Source organism: Oryza sativa, chromosome 8 (genome assembly GCF_034140825.1).
Source record: "Oryza sativa Japonica Group chromosome 8, ASM3414082v1".
NCBI lineage: Eukaryota > Viridiplantae > Streptophyta > Magnoliopsida > Poales > Poaceae > Oryza > Oryza sativa.
In genome coordinates, this window is record NC_089042.1 from 14059086 (window position 1) to 14084952 (window position 25867).

Consider the following 25867-nt stretch of genomic DNA (forward strand, 5'->3'; position numbering starts at 1 on the left):
GGGCAGGTATATTCCTGTTCGATCCATACCTATCCCTCGTTGTTGCCAACCCTAGACTCAATCAAAGTACATAAATGGAGTGGCGCTTTATTGGTAGTCAGGGTAGGATCTGGTTGATGGGATTTAGCATTGGCGGTCAATTGGACCATCTTATAATAGAGGATATGCAAGGAGGCATGATGAGATTGTTTGAAACTTGAGGAGGTTATGGAAAGGAGAAGAAGTTAATTATGAGGATAAACCATGCAGCCATTTAGCAACTTAACCCAGTTAACCCAATACAAGTAAAAACTTTGAAGGAAAGGTACGAAAGACGGAAGGAGAACTTCTTTGTTTCCCTCAACCTGGCTCAGAGGTCTGTTACTCTGTTTTGCAGATGGACCATGGCGCACGCGCCTATAGCCAATCAAAAACGCTGCTTGCTGCACGTGGGAGGTGAGCCACTCGCGGCAGGCTAGATTTGTTCACTTATAAGAAATAATTGAGTTGAATTGCATTGCTGAGAAAAAAATATTTCACAAATCACGTCGTTGAGAATGAAGAAAAAGTTGTAAAGAGGTATATGCACGTCGTAGTAAAATAAATGTAGGAGAAAATGTTATATTTTCTAAATATATTACTAATTTAGATCGAATTCTAGCATCGTTTATTCCTTCATTGTTTTTACACAAGAAGGTAAAGCCAGCTCTACCTTATGGCCATGTGTTTATTCCTTCATCACCGATGAGGATTCTCTATAGTATTAACGTGCATTAAAAGCCACTGGCATATGGGCTTGGAATTGGATAATACTGCAGGGATCCACGCCTACGTTACCCTGATACGGTAGATTACCGTCGTATCAGTACCTGATACGCCTCCGGATACGGATACGTGCGGGATACGTCCGGATACGTATCCCATACGTATCCCTCATTTTTCTTATTTTTAGATAATTAAAATAAATATGGATACTCTCCCGATACGGTGGGATACGGACCTGATACGGGGTAACCCTAAATCGCATCGCACAGGAACAAAACACGCTCTCCTCCTCCACCCGCGCTGCCCCTCGCTCTCACAAGTCACAACTCACGCTGCCCCTCTCTCCTCGCTTCCCCGATCCCCATCTCAGCGCCGCCGCCTACGCCGTCGCTGCGCCGCCTCGCCGCCGCCAGCGGCAGGCGCCGCGCTGCCGCCTACGGCCGGCACAGCGCCCCCTCCTCTGCGCTCTCCTCCGCGACTCCTCCTCCACAAGGTGCCGCGCCGCCCGCTCCAAGCCTCCAACCGGCACCCAGCACCGTGTTGGCTTCCTTCGATCCCGGCCTCTGACGACGCTGAGGATCCTTAGGTAAGTGAATATCCCCTCCAAGTTTGATCTGCACTGTGCGTAGTGTTCCGGTTCAATTTTTCTTAGTATAATTGCTGTCATCTTTGGTAGATTCAATGGATTTTAGAAGTGGAAGCTCGAATGATAGTGGTAGTGCTAGCAATCCTAGTGGTAATACTGGTTTTGATGCATCGAGACCATCTAGTGGGAGTGGTTCAACAATGGGAGGGCATGCAAGGAGCATTTTGAATGCTGCTCGTGTGATTCCACCCAATGATGATGAAAAGAAGCCCTTGTGGAGGTATGTTGAGCTGCTGGAAAAGACAGGGAAAGGTGAAGGAGGGAATGCAAGGTTCAGATGCAGGTTTTGTAACCAAGTTATCCATGGGAGTTACTCAAGAGTTAAAGCACATCTCTTGAAAATTGGAACAATTGGTGTGGCTACATGCAAAAAGGTGACAGTAGATATACTTGGGCAACTTCAAGATGAAATGACTAGAGCTGAAGCAATCTCTGCAAGGAATTTGCCTAAGGACATCCCACTACCAACAGAGAGTGTGAGTAGGGGGAAGAGAAGGGCTGTTTCAGCTATTGAGTCAAGCTTCAATTTAGATGCTCGTGCCAAGCTTGATGCTTTGATTGCGAGGATGTTCTATACATCAGGTCAGAATATAGCATGTTTTTTTTTCAGTTCTAACATTATCAATTTTGTTTTGTTTATGACGTGCAACTAATTATATGTGTGCATTTGGTTTGCAGGTATTCCTTTCAATGTTGCAAGAAATCCATATTTCAGGAAGGCTTTTCAGTTTGCTTGCAACAACCAACTTGGTGGTTATACCCCTCCAAATTTCAACAAATTAAGAACAACACTTCTTGTTCAAGAGAGGACAAATGTTGAGCGCTTGCTGAATGCTCTCAAGTCAACATGGTCTACTAAAGGTGTGAGTATTGTATCTGATGGATGGTCTGATGCTCAAAGGCGACCAATCTTGAATTTTCTTGCAGTGACAGAAGATGGACCAATGTTTTTAAAAGCAATCAATACTGAAGGAGAAATCAAGAGGAAGGAATATATTGCTGAGAAAATGTTTGCCATCATTGAAGAGGTTGGCCCAAATAATGTCGTGCAAGTTATTACTGATAATGCATCTAATTGTAGGGCTGCTGGATTGATGGTTGAACAAAAGTACAGCCACATTTTCTAGACACCATGTGTTGTCCATACTTTGAACTTAGCCTTGAAGAGTATATGTGCTGCCAAAAACTCTAGTGGGGATGCTTTTCTAGAATTCCAATGGATTAGTGAAGTGGTTGCAGATGCATCTGCCATAAAGAATTTCATTATGAATCACTCAATGAGGCTCTCCATGTTCAATGATTTTAGTAAGCTGAAATTTCTTGCCATTGCTGATACTAGATTTGCATCTACTATTGTGATGCTTAAGATGTTTCGTGCTATCAAAGAGAACTTAATCTTGATGGTGGCTAGTGAAAAATGGAATGCCTATAGGGAGGACAATCAAGTTCAAGCACAACATGTCAAGGAGAAGATTTTAAATGATTTATGGTGGGATAAAGTGAAATATATCATTGATTTCTGTGAGCCTATCTACTCTATGATTCGTGCTGCTGACACTGACAAACCATGCCTCCATTTGATCTATGAGATGTGGGATTCCATGATAGATAAGGTGAAAAAAATCATCTATCGTCATGAAGGGAAAGAACTAGATGAGCAATGTTCTTTTTTCTTTCATGTAAATGAGATCTTACACTTCCGATGGGCAAAAAGTACTACCCCCTTGCATTGCTTAGCACATTCACTAAACCCAAAGTAATGATGTTCTACCTCTTTTCAATTTTTATGTGCATAATTTATAATTGTTGCTAGCAGCTCAATAATCTTTTTTACAACATGTAGGTACTACTATGAGACTTGGTTGGAGGAGGCTCCAAACCGCCAAGCCCCTCATATGGATGAGGAGATTTCAGATATGAGAAATAAGTGTTTTAGAAGATATTTCTCTGGGGATGACTTGAGAAAGATCAAACAACAATTTGCAGATTTCTCATTGTTTGGCAGTGGGTTTAATTCCTTTGACTCAATTGAGGATAGAGCCCATATGAATGCAAAGCAATGGTGGGGAATCTATGGTAACTCTGCACCTGAGCATAAAAAGTTGGCACTAAAATTACTTGGACAGCCAACATCATCTTCTTGTGCCGAAAGAAACTGGAGCACTTATGGTTTCATCCATAGTTCAATGAGAAACAAGTTTAGTTCCTTCTCTTACTTATTTAGTTTCCTGTATGTTAGTAATGCATGAAATTAACACAATTGCATTTTTTTTTTAGTCTTAGGCCTGCACGTGCTGAGGATTTGGTGTTTGTGCACCAAAATATGCGTCTTCTTTCTAGGAGATCTGAAGAATACTACAGTGGCCCATCAATAATGTGGGATGTTGCAGGAGATAGATATGAGTTGTTTGATGGTGGTGCTGATTTTCTTCAACAAGCTGAACTGACACTTGATGAGCCTGACCTTGAGAGACTACTGGAAGATCTTGGTGCATTGGACATACAAGGCGATAACGGGCCTTCATCCACTTCGGTTCCAATGGATGAAATCAACAATCAATTTATCTAGTCTTGCAATCTAGTTATTGAGTTGAATTTGAAGTCATGGACAAGTTAATTAATTCTAATTAGTTTAGCGCTGTGGTGATGCTCTACTGTTGATTTATCTACTATGTGAACAATTTTATCTACCATCTATTTGAAGAACACATGTGTTGTGATTCCTATTTTTTAAGTCCATATTTCACACTTAGTTTTTTTGTATTTTTAAATTGTATATATGTATATATTCGCGTATCCCCGTATCCATGTTTTTAGGAAGACGGTGTATCCCGGTATCACCGTATCGCGTATCCATATCCGTATCAGCGTATCGGGGTAACGCAGATCCACGCCACCATGCCTGTCTCTAGCTCCATATATATGTGATGGGAGCGGATGGGTTATGTTGTGCCTCTAGTCTTCTCTACCATCTACGGTTTGAAACCACTCTAGTTGTATGCATAATTATGACATCACCTTGGAGGAATTGGGATGTAGAGTCTTGCTTGTCAAATAATTTCAAAATAATTGTGGAATAGAAAGGAACCGAGTGGAGGAGTTAGTCAAATAATTTGACGACAGGACAAATGAACCATAATCTCGTGGGACGTGTGTAGAAGAGTATAAACATAGAAGATTAAATTTCATAAAACTAGAGGTATTTTAACCAGACTATCATAAAACTACAGATTTAAGGTGTTATACCATAAAATTATAGATTTCGCATCAAATTTATCCCAAAACTAGTCTAAATATCCCAAAAATGCATATTTAATATTGAAGTTATAATAAAACTATAAGTTTTAGAGTTTAAATCCCTAACACCATTATTAGTTTGGAGCTATAAATATTATTGTTTTTTTGCTAAACCGGTTCTAAACATGTAGTTTTGTGATAATTTAGTTAATTATCATATATGTAGTTTTGTGACACTTCATCTAAAATATATAGTTTTGTGATAAATTTGGTGTTCAATATGTAGTTTTATGATACGTTAAGTTAAATATGTAATTATGTGATAGTTTGATTATAATATATATATATATATATATATATATATATATATATATATATATGTATGAAATTTACTCAACATAGAGTAAACACATCAATGATGGCTAGAAGATGGGAGTGATTTGTGATGAGATTTGTTTTCATGTTATGGCGATTGATAGGATGCCACACTATTTTCATCCAATTTGGTTGCTCCAAGCTACATCAAATTTTGACTTTGGCCGAAAGGGCTTTTGCCCAAACAGTCTAATGGGATGTTACTACAGAACTATGACATGCTATAGTTGTGGCATGGTAACTAATCGTTCATCCAATTTGGTTGCTCCAAGCTACATCAAATTTTGACTTTGGCCGAAAGGGCTTTTGCCCAAACAGTCTAATGGGATGTTACTACAGAACTATGATATGCTATAGTTGTTCCAATCTTGGTAACTAGTAAGATGTACTAAATATGTGAAGACAGCTCTCATATGTCACAAAGGTCAAATTTTAATTGGGTCAGAATGTCACACTAAGACTCGACTTGGAATAAATTATAGATCAAATTATTATAGTGAATTATGATTATAGATATAGTTTAAATATATTTTGATAAATAAACAAAACAAATACCTTAGAATGAGGACTCTATATAATGCAGTAGAAGAGAGTTTTTTTTTTATATAAATTATACTTTTAGATGTATGGAGCAAATAATTCTTGATAATAATGTGTTGAAGTAACGGAAAGAACAAAGCTTGAGTTATAGCAATGCGGCAAAATACTTGCAAACAAATTAAGTTAAACATGCAGAAAAATTTTTACCAAACTTTTCCATGTGACTTCTCTTCGATCTAGGTATACTACAAATTCCTCTATTTTTCTAACGTGGGTGTACTGAAAATATCTATATAGATTTTAGAGGCAATATCGTTCTTACTTCTACTTCAATGTCCAATATTGATTTTACCCATTTTTTTTAGAATTTTTGTTTTTGCCCCTACTTTTTCGAAATAAATCAGTCGTTTGGCCCTGTTCTATTAATTGTTGCTAACGGTGTTAAATGTGAGGTAAAAATGATAAGTATACCCTTAGATATTGATATTTCCGGTACTTTTGTACACCACTTGCATATTTACCCTATTTTGAGATAAGGCATTTTGGCAACTTTTACAAAAAAATTGACAAATTAAATTACTGCTATAGTATGGTATCAATAGATTTGTATTTTAATTATGTCAAAAGTATGGGAAAATATAGGGTATACATATTATTTTACCCCACATTTAATACCGTTAGCAAGAGTTAACGGAACAGGGACAAATTATTTTAACCCCACATTTAATACCGTTAGCGAGAGTTAACGAAACAGGGATAGACAAAAGATTGATTCGTTTTAAAAAAAGTAGGGGTAAAAATGAAACCCCCAAAAATAGAGACCAAATCAATATTGGATATTAAAGTAGTGGCAAGAATAAAATTGTCAATATATTTTATACATGTTTATTTGGACAATATAATATTGAGTGACTCTTTCAACTATTGTCGGGCGTTTGCAGTGTCAATAAAAGCCACATGCATGCCCACCAATCAAGCACAGCGAAGGGCACTCTTGACCGCATTTTCATGTGTACGACTACCCGACACTCAACAAGGCCCTGATCACCATCCCCACAACACACACCACCACCATGTTCGGGGCCTCTATGATTTTTTTTTAGTGAATTATGCTTTGGGGTATATTTTATTATCTAAGTTTCACTTTGACTACCCTTGAAGAACCGGATAAATTTGCTATTGTTGCGATTTAGACCACTAAGAACGGTTTTTTTAAGTACAATCAACGACCTTAAACACATCAACTCTAGTATACGGATGAACTCCTCTATGTATGATTCATATGTTTGCCGAAAGGGAAGTTAGACATGACGAGAAAAATTGTTCATGGTAGTCCAAACCGTAACAATGATAAATTTATTCGGTCCAAATGAAAAGATAGATTTAAGGGTGGTCCAAAGTGAAACTTGGGTAATAAAAGGTGGACCAAAGTGTAATTTACTCATTTTTTTAAACAAAAAATTCTGAAATTTGTAGGATTTCTTTGTCATTTCAAACAAAATGATGAACTCTTAACAATCCTATAAACTTTCTATGGAATGTCTCAAAATAACAAAATTTTGGACGAAAGTTAACATGTCCAAAAAACTTTTCTTTCCGGTCTTTATCTCTCTTATAATTTTCGTGTTTTCTAGTGATATACTTAAACAATCACTTATATATTTTTCTCGTATTTTACAATCGTTTATTTTACACTTATATTTTTATTAAAATCATTTTTTCAATTAATATGTTCTCTCAGTCATGTATTTTAGAACAAACCTTGTAAAGAATACTAAAATGAGACTGAGCTATCTCGTTAGAGCTTCTCTAGCAATAGTTCTTATTGCAAAGCCCCTAAAGGTCTAATGGGTGTTGCCCCATCTTTCGAGGATCCAAAAAAATGACTTAAACTTCAATAGCAACCACCATTTCTCAGGCTCCATTTCTCTTTCTCTTCTATTTTAATATACACATTATATTTATACCTAGTTTAACAACAGAATAATTAAAACATAAACATATTCAAATTTACAATTTTGAAGACAACAAATCAAATTTAAATTCAAAATTTTTCAACATTGCAAAATGCATAATAAAATTAAATTTCCACAATCACACACATATGCAAGTTCACAAGCGTTATATAATTTGAAAAATAACATACTCTACAAACATGAATGGTTAGATGTTTAGACGACGGCCGGCAGCGCAACAAAGAAGAAAAGTGGTGGTAGCATAGTGATGACGCGAGAACAATAGGAGAAGCACCCACTAGGGATTTTTCACCCGCGTAAAAAAAAAAGATGGGGCTAGTGTCGAGCCCCCAAGATTGGGGGCTAGGGAGAGGGATTTAGGTGCATTCCTATTTTAGGTATTTTAGGGGTTTTAATAGAGGTCTTGTTGGATCTCGATTTTTCTCCATTCACCCTAATAGTGATTTAGGGACTTAGTTTAGATGTTTTTGCTAGAGATGCTCTTTGTCTTATCCACACGTAAGCGTAGCCCTCAGGTAGTCAGGTGACTCAGGTGGTGTCTCCCGTTCCGGTGCGTATACTGCTATAACCATACAGTGGCATTACCGATATTTTTCCGGAAGAGCAGGGTCGACTAAACTCGGTGGGAAGTAGGAAGCAGGAAGCAAGTCTGCGTGGGGCCGCGTCACGGTGGTCCCCGTGCACTTCCCATACGCCGAGCCGTGCGGCCGTGCCCGTGTGATGCGAGAGAGGTAAACGAAACAAGAGCGGATTTCACCGTGCACGCCTCCGCATCGGTACACCACGTCACCACCCCCGTTGCATCTCTGCTCCGCTCCACGCGAAACCAAAGGAAAGGAAAGGAAAGGAGAGGAAAGGCTCCCTCCACCGACAGCCATCTCCCCGCTGGCACCCAGAGGAGAGCGTGCCGAGCGAATCCGCACCGCGCGATCGGCGCTCGACGGCCCGAGATCGAGGGCGGCCGGTGAGACGTCGTTTCTCCTGGAGGCATTCCCGCGCTGGATTTATGCGGCGGGATCTTCTGCGGCGGGGCGGTAGGTCGTGCGTAGGCGTCAAGCCATTGGTGACAGCAGAGCAGGGTTGCGCCACCTGTGATCGATGATGAGTGTCCTAATCTAATCGCTAATTTGGGGCTTTAGGATGGTTTTGGGTGTCATCCATATTTAAAAAATCTTGTTTCTTTTTTCTTCGCTATATTGCTGTCGCTGAGAATAAATGGTCGTTGCATTGGTACCTTTCCTTTTCTTGTCGTAACGGTTTTCGATTTTTTTTTTTTGGGTTCTGACCTGCCAAACTCTTGGCTCTATCTATATTTCGAATTTCTGACGAAGACGACACGTTCAATAAGATAGGACTAACTATGGTGTCTGTCTGTAGTCTACACCAGCTCTCTGAAATATGTACTGTCCGGTAAAGGAAGAAAGGCACGTTTTTTAAATAATACTCTCTCCATCCTAAAATAAGGGTAGTTTTTACACTATTCATGTCCAATGTTTAACCGTTCGTCTTATTTGAAAAAAAATTATGATTACTATTTTTTATAGTTATTAGATGATAAAATATGAATAATACTTTATGTTTGACTATTTTTTTAAAATTTTTCATATTTTGTTAAATAAGACAGACGGTTAAACGTTGGACACGGATACCAACGACGATACTTATTTTGTGACGGAGGTAGTAGAAGAAACTCATAAAAATAAAAGAAGATTGGCAGGGTCACCAGGTGAAGACTATTGTGTGCTAATATCATCTTTTGGAACAATTAATTTTACCCCCTTTGATTCAAAGAATATTCATAGGAATTTTAGAGGATTTCATTCCTATATGATTTTTTCCTATATAGCCCTTTGAATCAAAGGAATGGATCCTATAGAATCCTATGAAATTCCTATGGATTGTCTTTTCCTATGCAAGTTTTGGAGGAAATTTAACATGAGGTAGAACCTCTACCTCATGGAAAGAATCCTTTAAGTCTTTATCTCTCCTCGAGTTCCTGTGTTTTTCCTGCGGCCCAATCAAACAGTCATTCCTATGTTTTTTCTGCGTTTTGCAATCCTCTGTTTTACACTTGCATTCCTGTCAGAATCCTATGTTTTTCCTATTCCTCTGTTTTTCATTCCTGTGATTCAAAGGTGTTGGATAGTATAGGAGAGGAATACCGCGTAACGTGGATCACATTGTATTGAGCCTCGGGGGGCCGATATATACAGGAGTATATGGGGAGGAGATAAGGAAGGATTACAGATATGGAAGGAATCCAAACAAACCAATCCTATCCTAATATGACTCTAACTACCATATACTCTAACATCCCCCCGCAGTTCAAGCGTGAGCAGCGCGGACACTTGGACTGGAGAAGAAACCGGCAAAAGTGCTCAATACGGATGATAGCCCTTTGTGCCATAGTCGATGTAGCTAGAGCGAAGGAGCCGAGAGCCGTGGTCGATGAAGCCGTGCGTAGAGTAGCCGTGGTCGATGTAGTCGAAGTTGGGAAGGTAGCCGGGCCGCAGCACGCGCATGGGGTGCCATAGAGTGGTCGTGGACGCATGGGAGGGCGTCGTGGACCAAGGTGCGCGAGAACACGCATGACGATGACGGTGACGCGATCGCGGCAGTCGTTGGGGTAGATGACGCCGAAGAGCCGATGTAGTCGAACCGTGAAGGACGAGACGTCACACAGGGTTTGCCAGACCCCGGGACAACACGGGACAAACGCGCGCGCCGGTGTTGCTAATACCGCGCGGGCGAGGTAGGGGATCACCATGAATCATACACCAATGTCGGAGAAGACTAGCAGAGAAGGCTTCCGGGATAGTTGTGGCGCGAGAACGGCGTAGAGGGAGAATTGCCGGAGCAACACGCAGTTGCCGGAGAAGAGCGAAGTGTAGTCGAGGAAGATACGACGACGCTGGCGATGAACCATGTTGGACGAAGAAGAAGGAGAAGTAGCGGGACCAACGGCCTAGACGGCGACGTCGGTAGCCATGTAGAGGTAGCGGCAGGGGCGTTGGTCTTGGGTCGGCGGCAACCACAGAGAGGCCGGCGGTGCAAGGGAGGCGGCCGGGACGAGTCCGGCCGGCTGCAGCTCGCAGATCGACGGAGGCCCCTGGCGCGCCGACGCCGTCCGTGGGTCAGCGACGAGGTCGACCGGTGGAGAGGCCCATCCCCTCGGTGGCGGCGGCGTGCAGACGACGCGCAGCCGTGGCAGGGCCGGTGGAGGCGGCATCGACGGTGAACCGGCGACCTGTCGAGGCCGGCGGCGGTGGGCGCAGCCACGTGGAGCTCGTCCCCTGGTCGACGGCCGTGGTTCGGAGGAGGCGGCCCAGCGGCCCAGCGGCGCCAGCCGTGGAGTCGGAGTTTGCCGACAGCGAAGACTACCGAAGACGTTGCTGCTGCTTGACGGAGACTGGACTCGACGAAGAACGGGCGCATGAGTAGATCGAGATCGATCCCTCAACGGCGAAGCAAAACGACGAAAAAAAAACGGCGGCCACCCCCGGGAGATTGAAACCCTCCCGGGGGCGACGAGCGGAAGCGTGAGAAAGAGGCGACTAGATCGCCCGCTCTAATACCATGTTGGATAGTATATGTCACGCCCTGAAGTTCCCCTCCCTTGCTCTAAATTCATAAAATAAATCATCCGAAGAAATTGTTTAATTTAACCTAGAGCTGAATCCCTAATTTAATAAATGCAAATAATAATCGGAATCGGCATGTGGAATTTTTCTTGGATTCTACATGTCAAAATATGCTAACAGGATTTTTAGTGGAATTTTCAGAGCCTTGGAAATAATTTTAACCAATTAAAATGAGCAAAGTGCAATATTAAATCCCTGGGAAAATCCTTTTTCCTTTTATCTTTTCTTTTCCCTCCTTTTTCCTCTTTCTTGGGTCCGGCCCATTCCCTCCAGCGCCGGCCCGCTTCACCTCCCGCGCCGACCTTCCCTCGGCTGGGCCGGCCCAAGCCGGCCCACTCCCTCCCTCCTCTCTCCGGGTCACCGACAGGTGGGGCCCACCTGTCGGCCCCTTCTTCCTCCTCCAGCTGACGGCACCGCCGCCGCCGAAACCGCCACCGATGCCGCCGGTTTCCCCGTTTCCCGCGCCCACTCCGCCCGTACCGCACGCCCTCGTCGCCGCCCACCTTCCCCGCACCTCCCGCCAGCTCGCGCGCCCGCAAACGGCGGGGGATTTGAAATTTCCCCCACTCTCTCTCTCCTCCTCCACTCCCCCCACGTCGCCGGCCAAATCGGCCACCTTTCCGGCCTCGTCCGCCCCTCCCGAGCCCATATAAACCATCCCCGCACTCCCCTCCACCTTTTTCCTCTTTCCGCTGCTCTCTCCCGTGCCCTCCATCACTCCCGCGCCGCTACACCCATCGCCGCCGCCCTCCTGCCACGCTCCGGCCGCCGCTAACCGTCGCTAGCCGCCGCGCCGAGCCTCACCGTCGACGCCGCCGCGTTCACCATCCCGTGAGCCGTCGCGTCCGCCATCCGCCCGGCCAAATCCACCGTCGGGGCCCGCTCCTCCCCGCGCGCCGGTGAGTACCACCATTGCCGCCGCCTTCGGCCATGGTTTCCGCCCGCCGTAGACCACCCCTCTCCCTCTAATCCTTCCCATTTTGTTCCCTAGGAGGTCCCGGAGATCGTTCGCCCGTCGCCGTCGTCCTCCCGTCGCTCGTCGTCGTCGTTCGCCGTTGTCTCCACTCGCGCCGGCCAACCTCGGTGAAAAACTTCCCCTCCTCCCTCTTTCCCTCTCTCCCGTGTGCGTCGCCGTCCTCCGCGCGCGCACCGTCGTCTTCGGCCGCCGCCGCCGCTTTTCGCGCCGTCAGCCGTCGCCGTCCGCGCCGCCGGTTGCCGTCGCCGGCGACCGCGCGTGCCGCCGTCGCTCGCCATGCTTGGCCTGCCGGCTTTGAAGCCGAGCCGAGCCACCAGCCGCGCCCCTCCCGCCTTGTGCCACTGCCAGTGGGGCCCACGTGCCGGCGTCCCTCCCTCTCTCTCTTGAGCCGCCGCTCGGTGGGGCCCGCTTGCCAGCCGCCCCTCTCTCTCTTTGAGTCACTGACCCGTGGGTCCCGCATGTCGGCGCCGCCCCACCCCTTGCTGACGTCAGCCCTGGGGCAATATTGCGCAATAAATTGATTAAGGCTTTTCTTTAATAGTAAAAACACAGAGAATCTTCTAAAAATCATAACTAATTCATCCGAGCTCCGATTAAATCCATTCAAGTCTCAGTAAATTCATAAAAATGTGTAGAATCCATTAAAAATGGCTTTGTTCTCTGTTTCAGTAGTCTTATAGCATGTTTTGCTTGTGTGCTTTGTTTGTCGCGTAGATTTCGGCCGTTTCGTCGATTCGCGGTTTCTCGAAGACGTTGCTGTGGTCTCATCAGTGCGAGAGCAAGGCAAGTCATACATTGCAATTGATCATATTGTACCCAATTTACAAATATCCTGCATTTCTATTAAATATTGCATTGTTTTACAATATCATGTGGGATGGGTCCTATTACTCAGCTTTATGTTGCTTACCTTATGCCATTGATAACGTGGGTATTAAAATGACTAGATGTTGGTTTAGGAGATGCTTAGCCTTGCTTAGTTCAACTAGTGCACAAAAGGGGATCACATTAAAGCATAGACTTTGTTTATTAGCAATAGCTTTGGATTAGTGCCACCGCTTTGGTGTTGGTTAATTAAAATACACTACACGGTGGGCTGTGGGTGCATGGTTTTGCTAGTCGTGCCCATGGCGATTAAGGACCGGTTCGCGGGATGCCCTGGAAGAACTTATCGTACTTACCACAAGCCAGCGTGGGCAACGGCTGGGCTTGTAGTGTAGCTTTCCTCTAGCCGACGTACCCAGGCGAGGGTGGGCGTGATGGAGTTGGGTCGGCCGGGGTGTCCGGTTGATCGGCTTCCGGATTCACCGCGGCACGAAAGGGGGGCTGCCCGTTGCCTGCTGGGGACGGGGGCGAACCCTAAGGTGTGGTGCGATCGGTTAGAGAGGGTTATGCGAAGGGTCCTGTCACGGCCTCTTTTCGGTATGTCGTGGTGGCATGTCGGCGCACGGGAACGTGTCGTGGGGCTGTGTCTTGTGGGTACAGTTGTACACCTCTGATCAGAGTAAAGCTATTCGAATAGCCGTGCCCGCGGTTATGGGCGGTCGACCAGATTCACCGTGATTAGTTTCACCCTAGTTAGCTTTTGGAACTGGTTAGTTCAGGTGGTGGTTTGGGCCTGTTGCAACGTGGTGTAACGTTGGACAGTGATTGGTTAATATGGATTAATTACTACTACTGTTTTACTGCTTTCAACTACTGCTTTGAAATGCCGGCTTTATGCAAAAGAATCTTTAGCCTCCCTTGGATATATCTTGCATCATACCTCCTCTTCCGGTATGACTTGCTGAGTACAGTGGGTAGTACTCAGTCTTGCTCTCTTTTCCCCCACACCAGAGTTGAAGTCCTTCTCAGTTGAAGATGTCTCGAAGAGGTTGGTTTCGTCGCTGCCGTCAAGGATGCCTGTGGAATGGAGTCGCCCGCTGCAGGAGTCAAGCCTTCAGGCTTAGCTCGCTTTTATCTTTTTCCGCTGCATTTGTAATCTTTTATTTTTGTAAGACGTGGATCTGTATGTCAACAATTGTCGTTTGTGTACCCTGGCTGGTCCTGGACAGGGGTTTAATGCACATTCAGCTTAGAAATTCTGGTTTGTGAATTTCTGGGCGTGACAGTATAGGAGAGGAATACCGCGTAACGTGGATCACATTGTATTGAGCCTCTGGGGGCCGATATATATAGGAGTATATGGGGAGGAGATAAGGAAGGATTACATATATGGAAGGAATCCAAATAAACCAATCCTATCCTAATACTCCCTCTGTTTTTTAATAGATGACGCCGTTGACTTTTTCTCACATGTTTGACCATTCGTCTTATTCAAAAAAATTATGTAATTATAATTTATTTTGTTATGAGTTGTTTTATCACTTATAGTACTTTAAGTGTGATTTATATCTTATACATTTGCATAAAATTTTTGAATAAGACGTATGGTCAAACATGTAAGAAAAAATCAACGTCGTCATCTATTAAAAAACGGAGGTAGTATGACTCTAACTACCATACACTCTAACAAAAGGGGCCCTAACTTTATGTTGCATGAACTTTTAAGTATCGAGGCGGTAGTGCAGTGCTGATAAATTATTTTCATTTACTCAAATTCAAGAAAATGCAATGCAAATTTCTATATTTTGGGCTACTCCTCCCTTCAACTCTACTACCTACATCTAAAAAAGTCAATATTAATTTGTTCATGATGTCCAGATTCGTATATAAAAGTTATTTTTTTTATAGGATGGATGAAGTATCTATATATTCAAATTAGATAACAGTTAACAATTAAGCATTAAATTGCTTGTGCACTGGAGCAGGCGTCTATGTCTGTGCATTAGATTATGTGCTCTCTTAAGTTCATATATCATTAGCATATTTTACTCTTATCAAAATTAATAAATAAGCTATGATATTCTTTTTAAGAAACTATTATATACAAGGGATATATCCGATGATAATGAGCTAAGTGTTAGAAACTCGTGAAAATCATACCTAAAAGTTTCGTAAATTCATGGAAAAAATACCAGAGATAGGTGCAGATATTAAATACATTCTCACCAAATTTCAAGTTCAAACTTAACTTTATTTAAGAGTAACAAAAAAGACAAATTTCAGGTAAATAGAATATAATACTATTATCTATAGTACCTAAACAGTGTCATGATTTCTTTTTTCCTTCACTACCCACTATTACATAACACCCAGTAGGGGAACCTCAGCGCTGCATTGGTGCCGGTTCTCCTTAGAAACCAACACTTGTGAGTTGATCTCTCCCCAACGATTTTCGGTTCTCAATATGTGCCAAGAAATTAGGAACCGACATCTATATATCATAGGTGTCGGCTTTAAATATAAATCATTTGTAGCTTAGCCAAACACAATACGTACTTGTACTCCACGAAACCACAATAAAATGTCATATCGGCCGGTAGTGTTGTTGAGATGCCATCACTATTCACTCACATTGTCGTGACAAAAAAGATTTAGATATGGAAAAAGAATATGAGGGTGTTTTAATTTTAATTATTTTTTATCTAAAGAAAGTTTAGAAAATAAAAATGAATTCACCCCGTTTCGGACTTCCGATCCCTAGAAATTTATTGGTGTTGGAATTATTCCACGTGAAAATGGATGGTTATATATATATGATTGACATATTGAATTACCCCAAGCAAGTTAATGTATATTATTATCATGATCTTGTTCAGGTCGTGACAATGCATCAAAACTTTTCCAGCTCCATTTGCTCCCCATCTTGTTGCAGGTGGCGCCTAGCTAATTATATAATCATCGCTCGGATGATTGATCATTTGGTAAGAATCATGAGCCTCCTTCTGTCTTGTATCTTATCTATATGAAGATAATATGAGGTTTTCTCCTTTTTTTTACCACAAATTAATTGTCACAACTTAATTTAGTTTGTATTAAAACTTGTGGGCTCTGCGAAGTGAGTATAGCTCAACTGGTTAGATTCCTTGTGGTGGAACCTGCTCATCTTGGTTTAAGTCCATTTGACATGGGAGCTCGTATTTATGGTTAATTATTCTTTCGATGATAAACGATGTATCTCTGATAGCGATGACTTTGTTAATTTCAAGATATCCTAACCCGGTCTTTTGGAGGTACTCATGAAGGTAGGGTGTGTGCGCACGCGTTTATATAGGTGAGTGTGCACGTGTTGTGAGCACCTGCTTTTGTAGCGTGTTCCTAAAAAGAACTGGTAGGCATGATAGCAGTTTTTGCTCATGCCCGGAAATATATTGCCCTGTCTAGAACGATGTAATGCCGTAATGGCACACATATACTGAAATAACTAACTGTACTCGTTTGGCAATTTTTTCTTGGTAATTATAAATGCTCAGTAGGGGTAAGGTTTAAGGAAGTGATACACATCACAACTATTGTATTGAATCAAACAACTACGGATGGTCAAGAGTAAATTTCGGATACCATTGAAAACTCAATCGATCCATCTCATACTTTTAAAATTACACGATTCTTTCTATATTCTCGAAATTACAATTTGATCCTTTTAATATCCCTGCCGTTACATTTTTCTTCATTTCACTATTATGTTTTGTTGCAAATATCTTTTATGCCCTTGATGACGTAGGTTTGAATATAAACTTGAAAACCGATTGAAAATTTTGTTTGAGTGCACAATATGTGCATTTTATGAAACTAATAAGACGAAAAAAATAGTGCAGAAAATTTTAACATGAATTTTGAGAACAAAACAAATGTAATAAATTTAATTTTTAATAGGACAATGGAATATATTTTTTTTATCAGGAGCATTCATACAAAAATAAGGAGCATCCATAAAAAAAAATATCATGAGCATTAGTAGCCCCATCTTTATATGAATGCTCCTCATTTTTTTATGACTTTCCAATAAATAAAATAAATACATATTTTTATTTCATTGTCTAAAAATTTTTTTTTTCATAAAAAATGTGTTGTGCAGTAAACTCATGCGACAAACTTTTATATTTTCAACAATGTAATTCATAAATTTTTATGTTCATCCATGTATAAAGGTAAAATGATCAGTTTTATAGAAATTAGACGGTCAACTCATGGAAGGGGTTTGAAAGGGATGAAGTTAAATTTTCGGTGGTATAGAAGGGATCAGGTAAATTTTAGGGATATATTTGAAATACATTGAGTGAGTTTCCAAGGGTATATAGAAAATTTACTTTACGGTAAAACTCGTCTGGCTTGTATATGCTTTAGCAAATTGTTAGCCCTTCATAAATTAAACTAGATGAATACCCCACCGCGTTGTTGCGGAAAATTAAGTTGTATAATATGTACAAAACTAAAAACAATTTGATAAAATTTTGAATCTAAAAGTAATTGAGATCGCATGTTTTTAAAAGAGAAAAAAAAGAAGAGACAATTTGGACCATATATCTATCATCCAAAGGCTAGAAATAATTGAGGTGATGTGGCTTAATGAGAGAAGAGAGAAATATCATTAACTACACTTAGTGGGGATGAACTATATAAGTATATAGCTATAGTTAAGAGACGCTTTTTTTTATTCTAGATGTGTTTTCGAGCATACTTACTCCCTGTGTCATAATATAACAATTTTTAAGTATAAAATATAGCAAGTTCTTTTCCTACTACTTTCTCTTCTCAACCAATCACAATTCCATTCATTTAATTTTTTCACCTACTTTATCTTCTGGACGAATCATAATATTTTTAGGATAAATCCATTCTGCCCCCTCAATTATCACCTCTGTCTAAAATAGACCCCTCAACTTTAATCTACCATGTAATTCACCAACGCAGTTCTACATCCTTCGTCCTTCATTCATCAAATCCAACTATTCGTATTCATTTGCGTCAAATCCATCTAACGACCCATATTGATCTGCTCATTCCACCCCGGGCACGGCCGCGCCTCCGGATTCCGAATCCTTCATCCCCGCGCGCGGCACGCCCAATCCCCCTCAAACCCTAACTCCGCTCTTTCTCAGCGCACTGCCACCGGCGCCTCGCCTCGCCTCATTTTGAATGCCGCCGATGGCGGCTTCCAGTCACCGGTGTCTAGACGCCCCACCATCGACCGCTCCTGTCCACGGCCGATCCCGCCGCATATGTCATACGGCGCGACAGGAAGACTTCCTGCAACGGCGGCCTCTTTCTTCACCGCCACGAATATATCGAAGACGGCGTTGGAGAAGGTTGAAGAGGGGATCAAGTGCCATGCTGATCAGGGCGGCGGCCGGCTGGGGAGCCAAAGCCACCATCGCCCTGGGCCTCATACTCTCACCTCTGTTTGTAGGCTCCGTTGTCATGCGGTGCCTCGCAGAACAGCTGCGTCTTCCATGGACGCGGTCGACAAAGACAGGTGGACTCTTAGTTCCACGGTTCCACCATTGTTCCAATTTGATTTCTCAAATTCGCACTTAGAAGAGTAAGAATTACTTCCCTCTCTTTGCTAAACAGGATCTTGCCATTCCTACTGTCGCAATACAAATTCACCATGTTGCCAAGCCTCAGATTGGAATGACTTGTAGCTGCCACTGACTTCCCTAAACCTCACGACATATTGTCAGTTTCAATATCAAGCCACCTCCCCTTTTCAGTTCCCATGCTCATTTGCACATTGTACGGTAGGTGATCGATTTAATGCTTACTCAGGGAATAACATCCATTGTATCTCCAAGTAATTTTTTCTTTGATGGCATTACCCCTTTACTTTTGAATCTTCCGATTGTGATTTTTATCACAAGTCGTGAGCAATTCAACGACAGATGAACTTCCCTCTTATTTGCTGGTTCACTGCTTTCGAAATCAACATATCAACGGGTTGAATAAATGACTGTCCTTTTATGATCGTGCAAAAAAATGATTCAGAATTGTACAAATCAATGTGATGCAGTAACAAACATCTGCCAATTGTTTTTTCTCTGGTGCCTTCGCAATATAATATTTCTGCCGCTGCCCACCACGCCCCATTCCTCATCTCCAACCGTAGCTCAATTTCACCAGCCTTGCAGACTATTGTGATAGATAATAATATGGCATAGACAATTCCGGTTTATCTACTTATTAGATACAATTGATTTTGATAGTCATATATGTGAAAAAAAATTCAGCTTTTCTTTGCATCATTTATGGCCTTATTCCTCTCTGGACCAGACGGCGTTCGACGCAGCGCCATATCCACACGTCTGGTGAGCACTTTGGGTTCCACTCGCATGTGTCCCCTTAACTTCTCTTTGCTCTATTACCTGATGAGACCAATGTAGTTGTTCCCCTTCAAATTTTGTCTGCTGCTCCTATCGGTGCTTAGCAGAATTAGTGTAATGCACATTGCTTTACCTGTCTCTATTTACTCTACACTTTGAAGCTTTAATTTGTGCTAGGATTGGTTACTCTGGATTTGCTTAATTTGTCCGCTGCAACTGCAACTCCATGCCTAGCTTGACCGTCGCTGAACGCCGGCACTGGATCCAGTGTGACTGATTCCGCTGATCCTCCCCTTTGCCGTCGGGGCTGCCTTGGGGAACTCTTGCTCATTGGGCACCTGCTGCGCCCGATCATCCCGCCGCCATTGATCGATTGCCTGAACGGATCCCCACGGCGGTACCCACGCCACCTCCGTTCGTTTTAGTATCCGTCAGAGCAGTCCTCGCAGCAGGTTCATTTCCTTTTACTGACACAGTTTCATACTCCATCATTGCACTGTTTATTTCGAATAACATATTATCAATGACCCTATATTCTTGCTTAGTGGAGTACATACATATGTGATTAGTAGCATGCATCTGTGATCAGTTTCCTTGGTTCAGATCCATTGTGTTCTTGATCATTGTCAATTATGTTAGGGAGCTTTGATCTGTCAGTAACCCGAGGCATGGCCTACATTTCATTGACAAAAAAAAATGTAAGTAGTCCATGCATCTTATCCATCGTGTTCATGAATTTCAAGTGGGACATGACAAAAAGGAGGGCTACCATCAATATCTGAAAATATCTGAAACTAAATGGTTCTTATAATATATTTTGATGTACAACAGAAAATATTACTTCAGAGTTCAGAGTCTATCCAAAAGAGTGACAGAACTTTAAACAAATTGCTATGAACTAATATATTGGCAAGATGGAAGCTCTTAAGTATATGAATCAAAACTATGTTAACAAGTTGTTGCTCTCTTCAAACCCCAGAAGATTTGTCTCAGTTAGTGCTACAGCTACATGAAACGAGACAATAATTCTGTACTTGCTACAAATGAGTTGATGTCAATTTATTGATTTATCACCTGCTCCCCTCTTTTATTCAATTTCTTGATTGTGAGGGAAATAACAATATAAATACCCTTAGATTAGTGAACCAATCATGAATACATTTTTGGAAAAAAAATTAGTGCTCAAGCAAATACATTTCTTCACAGCACAGTGTTACGACCCCGATCGCCGGCAGCGAAGTTCGCCGGAGATCCAACTGAATTCAGAGGCGTGAGGAAGAAGAAAGAAGTAGAGCACACGAGATAGAAGTAGAGGACGGAGAATATTTTTCCATTTCATCGATAGATTGTCTCACGCTTACAGGCTAGCGTTATATACGCCTCACACACAACTCAACAACCCCCGGTCCCACATATTAGCATCTAAACTCAACAGACCCATTTCATACGTATCTGCTACTCGATTACACATTTCTGAATCCCGCCTTCACTGTGGCTCATCCGGCACAGGCGTAACAGTTGCTCCCCCTGGAATTGGAGCTTGTCCCCAAGCGACAGCATCTGGAAATCTTGTGCGAACAACATCAAAATCCTCCCAGGTTGCCAAAGCAGCAGGAAGAGAGCCCCAACCCACCAGAATCTGAACCACCGCAGCATTGCCTTTTTCACCATGTGCCCAGTCCAAAATCTCTGAAGGAAGTAATTCAGCAATATCCAACTGAGCAGCAGTCGGTAACAGAGAAAACACAGGCTTGTTATCCGGAATAAAGGGCTTCAATTGAGAAACATGAAACACGGGATGGATGAGACAATCCTCAGGTAACTTGAGTTTATAAGCCACCGACCCAATCGCAGCCAGAATCTCGAAGGGACCAAAGTACTTGAAAGCCAACTTGGGAAATAGGCGAGAAACCACAGAACGCTGGGCATAAGGTTGCAGCTTCAGAAGCACCAAATCCCCCACTTGATATTGACGAGCAGTGCGTTTAGAATCAGCCAACTGCTTCATGTGATTTTCAGCACGAGCTAAATGGTGCTGTAACATAGAAGAAAACAGATCACACTCTCTCAGGAGGACATCTGCATCAGTGACAGCTTCATCAGTAGACTCAGGTAGAGCAGACAGAATACCATAAGTGGGATCACTACCATAAAGAGCGCGATGTGGAGAACACTTCAAGGCTGAGTGAAAACTGGTGTTATACCAATATTGAGCCAAAGGAAGCCATGTCGACCACTTAGTGGGAGTAGAAGCAATAGCACAACACAAATACATTTCAAGGCACTGATTCACACGCTCAGTCTGTCCATCAGACTGAGGATGATATGCAGTGGTGAGATTCAAAGGGATAGCAAACCTTTTGAACATATTCTGCCAAAAATGACTTGTGAAAATCTTGTCTCTATCCGACACAATCGACTTGGGCATGCCATACAAAGAAGCTACTCTGCTTAAATAACTGTCAACCACTTGAAGTGCAGAAAAAGGATGTTTCAAGGGAAGAAAATGTGCATACTTGGTGTATCGATCTACCAACCAAAATGACATCAAAACCCTTGGAGACTGGAAGGCCCTCAATAAAATCCATGGAAATGTCTTGCCATGCCCCAGAAGGAATTGGAAGAGGCTGCAATAACCCTGGATAAGCACAGTGTTCATGTTTGGCTTGTTGACACACAGTGCATTGTTGGACAAACTCTTCAACAGCATGTTTGAGACCTTTCCACACAAACAGCCTTTTGACCCGTTGATAAGTAGCCAATATTCCCGAGTGACCCCCAATAGTCGAGTCATGAAAAGTAGAAATAATTTTGGTTTTCAGAGCAGAATTGCTTCCCAACTATAGCCGGTCTTTCTTCCTAATCAAGCCATGATACTGCCAATTCAGCCAATAGAGCCTGAGCCTAAGAATCCACAACATATGAATTCACCACCACTTGTATCCAGACTGGCTGAGCTACTGAAATGGCTTGCAGAGAGAAGAAATGACCCACTCGAGAAAGAGCATCAGCAGACTTATTTTCAGACCCCTTCTTATACTGAAATTTATATTGCAAACCAATCAACTTAGTCATAGCCTTCTTTTGGAGTTCAGAAACCAGCACTTGATCATCCAAATGGCACAAGGACTGGTGATCTGTTTTAATTGTAAATGGTCCTATTAACAAATATGGCCTCCATTTATCAACCGCCATCATGATGGCTAAAAACTCCTTTTCATAAATGGATAATTTTTGGTTATTGACCCCCAAAGCTTTACTGTAAAAAGCCACTGGATGCCCCTCTTGACAGAGAACAGCACCAATACCTGTTGAGCAAGCATCAGTTTCTATAACAAATGACTTGGCAAAATCAGGTAATACCAACACTAAAGCAGATGTCATAGCATGTTTCAATGCATCAAATGCTTGCTGAGCAGTGTCAGACCACACAAATTTGGAATTCTTCTGTAACAGTACTGTCAAGGGTTTAGCTAAAATGCCATAGCTCTTAATAAACTTCCTATAATAACCAGTGAGTCCCAAAAAACCTCTTAGCTCAATAAGATTGGTGGGCACAGGCCATTGCAACATTACTTGGATCTTATCAGGGTTAGTGGCTACCCCAACAGCTGAAATTATGTGTCCCAAATACTCTAAGTGAGGTGTGGCAAAAGAACATTTTGACAGTTTGGCACAAAGTTGATGTTCTTGGAGCAACTGCAAAACACATCTTAGATGGTGGAGATGCTCTGCCCAAGATTTACTGTAAACAAGAATGTCATCCATGAAGACTAAAACAAACTTGCGCAAAAAAGAGCAAAGATGGAATTCATGAGATATTGAAAAGTAGCTGGGGCATTGGAGAGACCAAAAGGCATGACCCGAAATTGGAAATGTCCATCATGTGTCTTGAAAGCAGCTTTAAACTCATTAGCTTCCAACATTCTAATCTGATGATAACCACTGCGAAGGTCCAATTTGGAAAAATATTTTGTGCCAGGTAACTCATCAAGCAACTCATCCACAATGGGTAGAGGAAACTTGTTTTTGACAGTAAGAGAATTCAACCGTCGGTAATCCACACAAAAACGCCAAGAATTGTCCTTTTTCTTAACTAACAGCACAGGAGAAGCAAAGGGGCTACAACTTGGGGAGATTAGTCCTGCTGCTAACATATCAGATACCTGACGCTTAGTCTCATCCTTTTGAGCTGGAGAGTATCTGTACGGGTGAGCATTCACAGGTACAGCATTTGGAACCAGGGCAATAGTATGATCCAACACCCTGTGAGGTGGTAAAGTAGTAGAGTCCTGAAACACAGACTGAAACTCTTGCAGCAAAGCCTGAATTTCAGGGAAACTAGAGGAGGGAGCGATCACCTCAGAAGATTGTTCCACTACTGCCACGGCCCAAACATCATTGCCCTTGGTCCACTTTAACACCTGAACAGCAGAAACTTCATTGACAGGACCAATTGAATCAGGGACTGACATGCCTTGCAAAGAAATCGGAGAACCCTTGTAAGAGAACTGTAACTGTTTAGCAGCCCAATCACATGTCACCGGGCTAAATTGACTCAACCAGTCCATACCCAGCACAACATCATACCCACCCATAGGTAACACTCTCAGAGGAAAGGAAAATTCATAACCCTGAACCCACCAAGTAAACTGGGGAATTTTAGCTGTACAATAGACAGTATCACCATTGGCCACCCTGACAACAGTAGACTGAATCATATCAGGAGATAAATGCAGTCGGTCACACAATCCAGCATCAATAAAACTGTGTGTGCTGCCTGAATCCACCAAAATGATAACCACTTGATTTTGAACCAAAGCACGCAACTGAATTGTATCACTATTGCAAGTGCCAGCTAAGGCATGTAAAGAGAGATGAGAAGAAGTCTCAGAAATATCCAGAGCAGTGATAACATCCAACAAGTCATCAGAAAGAACTTCAGAGTCGGACTGCAACTGAATAGCTTTCAACTGAGCAGGTTCAGTCTTTGCACAAACATGGCCAGGAACATATTTATCCCCACATTTGAAACATAGTCCCTGAGCACGACGATACTCCTTAAGTTGCTGAGCCTTCCACAATTCACCCGGTGCCAACTTAGGTTTATCATAATTCTTAACAGAAAGATGGTCCTTCTTAACATGCACCTTCTTAGTACCAGCCCCAGACAGAGCAGACTCATGAGCCAAAGCCACCAAGTATGCCTGATTCACACCAAGTATGCCTGATTCACAGTAGTGGGCTCATGAGCCTGCACAGCTGATCGCAACTCATCTTTCAGTCCCAACAAAAAGTGACGAATCAAAAATGTATTAGACAACAATGGATCATAGAGTCTAAGCTGATAAACCAGCTGATTGAATTTGAAACGGTATTCAGTCACCGAACCAGTTTGATGCAACAACAAAAGTTCATCCATCTTCACATTTTGCAAATATACCTCAAATTCAGTTAAGACTAATGCCTTCAAAGTGGCCCAATCATGTACACCTATTTCTAACTTCCATGCTTGATACCAATTAGCGGCATCCCCAATCATATTCAGAGAAGCGGCAGAAACTTGAAAACCCTCAGCGATTTGATAAAACCCAAAGTAAGTTTCACAGTTATCCAGCCACACTCTCACGTCTGTACCATCAAAACGGGGAAAATCCATCTTAGGCGACCATTGGCACCGCGGCGCCGAATCCCCACCCTCAACAGAAGTATGAGGCAAAGGGGAACCCGATACCTACGCAACCGACGCAGAAACGGCGGAGGAGGCGGCGGCGGTGGCGGAGGTGGTGCCGTCGAAGTAGACGCCGCAAATGCCCCTCGCGGAGTCTCCAGCAACGGCGGCTGGCGATGCGATGGAATTGATGGCGCCTCCGGCCCTGGAGCAGCCGCTACCGCCTTCAGGGCGCGACTGCTCTTGCTGAACCTGACCCAACAAAGTAATCGAGAGATCCATCTTCGCTTGAACCCGATCCAGCCGCTCCCCTTGCGTGACGAGCTTGGCGTCAATCTCCCCCAAGTGATTGGTGATGACGTCCATGCCCTCCACCTTCCCCGCCAACTTCGTCAACACTTCCATGACGCGCGCCTCCATCACCTCCATCGCCGCCACCATTTGACGGACCTGAACACTTTGCTTCGCGGGTGCCGTTGCGTCACCTACTCCAAACCTGGCGAACCAGATACGAGATTGACGGCGGCGCAACCTGGAGGTCAGCCACCAACTCGGCCACAGGAATTACCACCAGACGGTCGAGAGAGTGCGAGGGAGCAAACAGGACCGAAAGCAACTGATACCAAGTTGTTACAACCCCGATTGCCGGCGGCGAAGTTTGCCGGAGATCCAACTGAATTCAGAGGCGTGAGGAAGAAGAAAGAAGCAGAGCACACGAGAGAGAAGCAGAGGACGGGGAATATTTTTCCATTTCATCGATAGATTGTCTCACGCTTACAGGCTGGCGTTATATACGCCTCACACACAACTCAACAACCCCCGGTCCCACATATTATAACGCCTCACACACAACTCAACA

At 42.9% G+C, this 25867-nt stretch overlaps 3 protein-coding genes and 1 long non-coding RNA gene across 4 annotated transcripts; 2 read left to right on the forward strand and 2 right to left on the reverse strand.

The window, feature by feature from the left end:
• The first annotated feature begins 2058 nt into the window (after positions 1–2058).
• Positions 2059–4116, forward strand: LOC107282040 (uncharacterized). The gene is made up of 3 exons (XM_026020054.2): positions 2059–3146; positions 3234–3587; positions 3668–4116. The coding sequence occupies exons 1-3, from the start codon at positions 2656–2658 to the stop codon at positions 3957–3959; spliced, it is 1137 nt and encodes a 378-aa protein (XP_025875839.1). The 5' UTR covers positions 2059–2655; the 3' UTR covers positions 3960–4116.
• A 13937-nt stretch (positions 4117–18053) lies between these two features.
• LOC107282023 (uncharacterized) lies at positions 18054–18915 on the forward strand. Its single transcript, XR_001548171.3, has 2 exons — positions 18054–18493; positions 18592–18915. It is a non-coding gene; the product is annotated as an uncharacterized lncRNA (long non-coding RNA).
• Positions 18916–20646: 1731 nt separating this feature from the next.
• On the reverse strand, positions 20647–24869 carry LOC136351556 (uncharacterized). Its single transcript, XM_066303734.1, has 2 exons — positions 24857–24869; positions 20647–24582 (listed from the first exon to the last, which is right to left on the reverse strand). The coding sequence occupies exons 1-2, from the start codon at positions 24867–24869 to the stop codon at positions 23111–23113; spliced, it is 1485 nt and encodes a 494-aa protein (XP_066159831.1). The 3' UTR covers positions 20647–23110.
• On the reverse strand, positions 24673–25768 carry LOC4345264 (uncharacterized). Its single transcript, XM_015795003.3, has one exon. The coding sequence runs from the start codon at positions 25447–25449 to the stop codon at positions 25072–25074; it is 378 nt and encodes a 125-aa protein (XP_015650489.1). The 5' UTR covers positions 25450–25768; the 3' UTR covers positions 24673–25071.
• Between the last annotated feature and the right edge of the window lie 99 nt (positions 25769–25867).

Excerpts from the sequence above, each read along its gene's own strand:
- LOC107282040 (XM_026020054.2), top strand. The coding sequence starts at position 2,656 with ATGAATCACTCAATGAGGCTCTCCATGTTCAATGATTTTAGTAAGCTG. Across the intron at positions 3,147-3,233 it reads GCACATTCACTAAACCCAAA|GTACTACTATGAGACTTGGT; the intron begins GTAATGATGTTC and ends TACAACATGTAG. Across the intron at positions 3,588-3,667 it reads CATAGTTCAATGAGAAACAA|TCTTAGGCCTGCACGTGCTG; the intron begins GTTTAGTTCCTT and ends TTTTTTTTTTAG.
- LOC4345264 (XM_015795003.3), bottom strand. The coding sequence starts at position 25,449 with ATGGTGGCGGCGATGGAGGTGATGGAGGCGCGCGTCATGGAAGTGTTG.